Raw genomic sequence first — 5,163 nt, forward strand, 5'->3', positions numbered from 1 at the left:
TCGGATTAAATGGATTAGAAATTGATGAAGAATGTTTTAAATATATCAAATAGATTTTAAATGAGTTAAATAGGTTCAATAAATTTAACAGGTTATTTAATTCAATCCAATCTGAATATTAAATAAATTAAATAGATTATATATTTAAAATTTAAATAAAATATTAAATAAATCAATTTATTTATGGTTTAAATCTATTTGATTTAAATTTAAATATATTTACGACGGATGAAACATAAATCGGATTGATAGTAGATCCTATTTTGTCAGCCTCGATCAATTTATCCTATGTCCGGGATGGATACGATCCATTTAATAATTTTTATTACGAGAGAATCTCGTCCCACCTATCCTGCAAGAGAAGTGGCACATGTCTCGAGAATCGTTTGATCGCCCTCGACGATATAACGGACGGGAACTGGAGGCAGAGGTGGATAGCGTAGGAAAAAGCCCAGGGACGTGTCCGTTTTTCCCTTCCTTTCGGTGTGACACCGGTCACGTTCCTCTCCCTCTCCGCCGTGGGGATGCCACCACCCATAAAGCCAGAACTTTGGCCCTATCTTTAGTTGATCCTCTCCGATACTTAGTCTTTAGAGGTCACATAAATCTTATTCTAGCCTCCTTTAACAATGCGTGTAGGAGCCTATCAAAGACCACTAAGAGCAATAAACTATCAGCAAGCAGCATAATGCTGGTGAATAAGGAGGTTAAGCAAAAGCATCTCGTACTGCATTGGTATATAGAAAGTGTTGGTTTCCTTCTCTGTCCATAAAACTGAGGAATAATGAAGCTGAATGGTCTCTAACTCTAACCTTGGCGATAAGTGGAAGTCTTCATTTGCAAGATCTCCCCTCCATATATCCTTCTTTCATGGCTTTGGAGAAGAGGTCAACAGGGCTCGGCAAGTCATGCGTTCTCATTATAGGTAATATCTTTTTGATAACATCTGTTGCTGGTGTTTCCTTTTTTTTTTTGGTTGGAATTATGACTGCATGCCGAAGAGGTGTGAATTTAATTTGAAGTAGGATTGTATCAAGTACAGTGGTGGCCGGTGTGGAGAGATTTGCATACAAGGGAGTGGCTTCCAACTTGGTGACTTATCTTATTGATGTGGTGAATATGAGCACATCCTCTGCTGCGAAAAGTATTAGTACTTGGGTTGGACTCACCTCAATGCTTCCCCTCGTAAGTGCAATCCTTGCCGATTCTTACTGGGATCGATGCTCGACCATCATGGTATCTTCCTTTCTCTATGTCATGGTAAGTTTCTCCATCGAAAGCTGTACAGAACTAGTTGTGTGAAGGGGTGTAGTAGTCGAGGAGTCACCTATTAATTGATATTGTTCTTTAATTGTTTGGTTCATGTAGCAATGACTGTTGTTCTATTGATGCTTTAGGCTGTGCCACTGGCAACTATAATATTGATTTTCTCAATATTAAATAGCGAATCATACTCTGCACTAAGTAGATATATGCTCTGTGTGAATTTATCTCCAGATATCTCCATTTTAGATCCAAGGCCTTCATGCCATTAAGATGTTGAAGCAAACTATGCAGAGATTTTTCAGTCTTTTCTTTCTTTTCTGCTGACTATGATGCTCAACAATTAAAAGATTTCAACCAATTTGAAATGTTTGTATCATAGGCTACAAGTAGCTTAGCTTTCAGCACTTTCTGATAACCATCTTGAAAAAGAGTTGATTTCTACCAAAAAACAAAAAAAGAGTTGAGTGTGCTCTGAATCAATCATGTCAACTGTTAGGAAATTTGATTGTTGCCAATTGCTGTCAGTGGTTGTGCTCTAATCAATTGAAGGCAAAATGTTTTGAGTTTTACCGATTATGCTTATCTATAAAATCCCTGCCTATTTTTCGATTTTAATGTTCAAATGACACAGAAAGAGGCTGGAAAGAGGAGCCAGTATAATGTTTTTAGACTTTCACTCATGTGTGACAATTTTGAGGAATTAAGTATCAGCTATCCGACATTAATTGCAATATTTAACCTTCTTGTCACCATGGATAAGCTATTAGGCTTGGAAGTATCGACATTCAAAAAACAGTGAGAGAAATCACTAATGATTTTTTTAATAATATATATTTACAAAGACTAACTTGAGCTTTCTTGGAGTTCTTGGATCATTTCTGTTCTTTGTAATCATTTCTTTCTATAACTTCATATACTTATTCCTCTTGGCAGGGCTTGGTAGGATTGACCTTATGGGCATTACTATGTGCATGGATGCCAACCTCATCCTTGTTTATTCCGCTCTACTTGATTTCAATAGGACAAGGTGGATACAACCCATCATTGCAAGCTTTTGGAGCAGATCAGCTGGAGATCGACGACGATTTGCCTCGCAGCAAAGAGGAAGACAAAACAAACAAGAAGAGTCTGTTCTTCCAATGGTGGTACTTTGGCATATGCAGTGGAAGCCTCCTGGGAAATTCTATCATGTCTTACATTCAAGACACACTTGGTTGGGTTTTGGGGTTCGCCATCCCCACTGGTGCCATGGCAATGTCAGTGGCATGCTTCTTATGCGGCGCTCGTTTTTATGTTCACAAGCAACGTGAAGAGAGCATTGTTCAATCTCTGAAGGCTGCTGCGAAAAATATTAGGAACCAGAAACTCCACTTACCACCAAGAGAAGATGATGTTGCAGAACTTGAGTAAGTTCTTTGAATCAGAAAAAAATATATGGCTAACAAGCATCTTATGACTTGTTGGTGTCATTAGTCTAGTGTTCTTGTGCTTGTTTTGAATGTAGGTTACAAGAGCAACCCCTCAAAGATGACTTCAATTGTTCAAGATCTTTGGAAACAAACTTTGCCACTGTGGATGAACCTCCTTCTGTCACTCAAACAATTTTGAGGCTTCTGCCCATTTGGACAATGCTCCTCATGTTTGCAGTCATCTTCCAACAGCCAGCAACTTTCTTTACAAAACAAGGCATGGTGATGAAGCACAACATTGGAAAATTTGTGATCCCTCCAGCAATGCTTCAAAGTTCCATCACTATCTCAATAATACTGCTAATGCCTCTCTATGATAAGCTCATAATCCCCTTCCTGCGTATATTCACTCGTGATGAGAAGGGGATTACCGTGCTTCAAAGGATTGGGATCGGCATGTGCTTTTCGATCGTCGGCATGGTTGTGGCAGCGCTTGTCGAATCCAAGAGGCTGAAGATTATTATAAAGGAAGGATCAGTTGAATCACAAGCACCAAACACACAACTGAGCATTTTTTGGTTGCTACCTCAATACATTCTCCTGGGAATCTCTGATGTTTTCACAGTTGTGGGAATGCAAGAGTTCTTTTACACGCAAGTACCTGCCGCTATGAGAACTATTGGCATAGCACTTTACCTCAGTGTTTTTGGTGTGGGCAGCTTTCTTGGGGCTCTGTTGATCTCAGTTGTGGAGCTGACAACCAGTGCAAAAGGGAAAAACCATGGCTGGTTCTCTGATGATGCAAGGGAATCTCGACTCGACAACTATTATTGGTCTCTGGCTCTGCTAAGCTCCATTAGCTTTCTTATTTTTGTAAACTTATGTAGATATTACAATGATGCTTCTGCCAAATGATCAAGTATTCCCCTTCCTTAACCTGAAGTGTTGAACAAATTTGTACAGACCAGCGAATGTAGATACCGCAGGGTTCTAATGCTTATGCAAGATGTTTCACAACTTATTATCGTTCCCTGAGTTGGCGTTGAACAAATTTGTAGAGTTAGCTGAAACAGTGCGGAGCAAGAGTTTTTGCTGTATGCTTGGTTAATATTCTTGGGTTCGCTCTTACTTAAAATTGTTGCAAAAGGAGGATTATAATAGAATCTCATGGTGCATACTTTCAAAGATGTTGCAAAATTCAAGCCAATTTTTTTAATAAAAAAACTTATATACAAAATTATTAATGCATGGGTCACTTGTATCTTTGTGTTTCTTGCACTACAAATTTCCATTTGATGGTTAAGTTATCTATATAATATGACTTTCCATTTTGTTGGAAATTAGATGATCATGGTGATGAAAATGACTACAAATAGTCCAATAAAAAACAAAAGAAGAAAAAAAGAAAATGACGCCAAAGAGATGGGGGAACAGGATATGGTGACACCTTTTTCTTTCCAAAGGCTGAGGATTGTGACGGTTTAATCGTGATGTGTTTGAGACGTTAATAATTTAACTGGGTTTGACGTATACGGAGGCAGATGGCTCTGTTTTTATTTATTTCTATGTCTGGCTCTCGAAGAAAAGGAGCAATTATTTTAGAAGGGTTTGGGTTGTATCTCTCATGCAAAACAATGGTGAACTGTTGGATTACGTTTTCCACAGTTTTCACAGTGCTTCAACCACCTCGTTCTATCCGCATCATAGATCACAAAACTGACATCATGCTATTAAAGCTGTGCCAAGTGTGATCTAGCAATTCGCCTCACGAAAGAAGATCAATCATTCTTTCGCACGAAAGATACAACCTGAACCCATTTTAAAAAGCAAAGGGGGAATAGTTTTAAAAAGCAGAGAATATTTTACAGGCTAATGCGTAGTAATCATGAACCTGATGAATGTGGGAATAGGTTTCTAATTTCCTTTTTTTTTTTTTTTGGAAAAAAATCCTTTAACCTTTGTTCAACAGCTTATCAATGAAGATATGGTACAGAAGCAAGAAGGCTATGGGAGGTATCATAGAAGAAGTTTCTGAGGGTAATAAATCCATTGTATGAAATGAAAATCATTCATTTATTTCACCTTCAACCATATCACAGTACGAATTATATGTTTCTGAAAGCACGAATGTGATGCTACAACAACCAAAAAGGAATGCTTAAGATCTACGGAGTTGGTAGAAGTGGCATAGAATGTGCAAACTGAGTGTGAATATACGACTCTTTCGGAATTGGAGGTCTCATCTCTGCTTCCAGGGACTCCAAATATTTAACGTTGCTTCTGGATGTTACAAGGTGGATCTCGTTAGAGATGACAAGGGCAAGTATTCGTTACAGTTTTTATCTTCAATTCAGCTCTACCATGCTTATCCTTATCATCCTTCCTCAAGCCAGAACGGCCATGGCTGGATGGTCATCTTGGATCGCAAAAAGAATGCGTCTCGAACCTGAGCCTTTGGTCATGGTGTTTGCAATTTGACAGGATTAGC

The 5,163-nt window shown here is 38.5% G+C and overlaps 1 protein-coding gene across 1 annotated transcript; it reads left to right on the plus strand.

Annotated features, from left to right (window-relative positions):
- Window positions 1-450: 450 nt before the first annotated feature.
- LOC105039138 (protein NRT1/ PTR FAMILY 5.8) lies at window positions 451-3,696 on the plus strand. Its single transcript, XM_010915157.4, has 4 exons — window positions 451-925; window positions 1,043-1,260; window positions 2,200-2,672; window positions 2,771-3,696. Exons 1-4 carry the CDS (start codon window positions 871-873, stop codon window positions 3,588-3,590), a joined length of 1,566 nt encoding a protein of 521 aa, XP_010913459.1. The 5' UTR covers window positions 451-870; the 3' UTR covers window positions 3,591-3,696.
- The last annotated feature ends 1,467 nt before the right edge of the window (window positions 3,697-5,163 follow it).

Source organism: Elaeis guineensis, chromosome 1 (assembly GCF_000442705.2).
Source record: "Elaeis guineensis isolate ETL-2024a chromosome 1, EG11, whole genome shotgun sequence".
NCBI lineage: Eukaryota > Viridiplantae > Streptophyta > Magnoliopsida > Arecales > Arecaceae > Elaeis > Elaeis guineensis.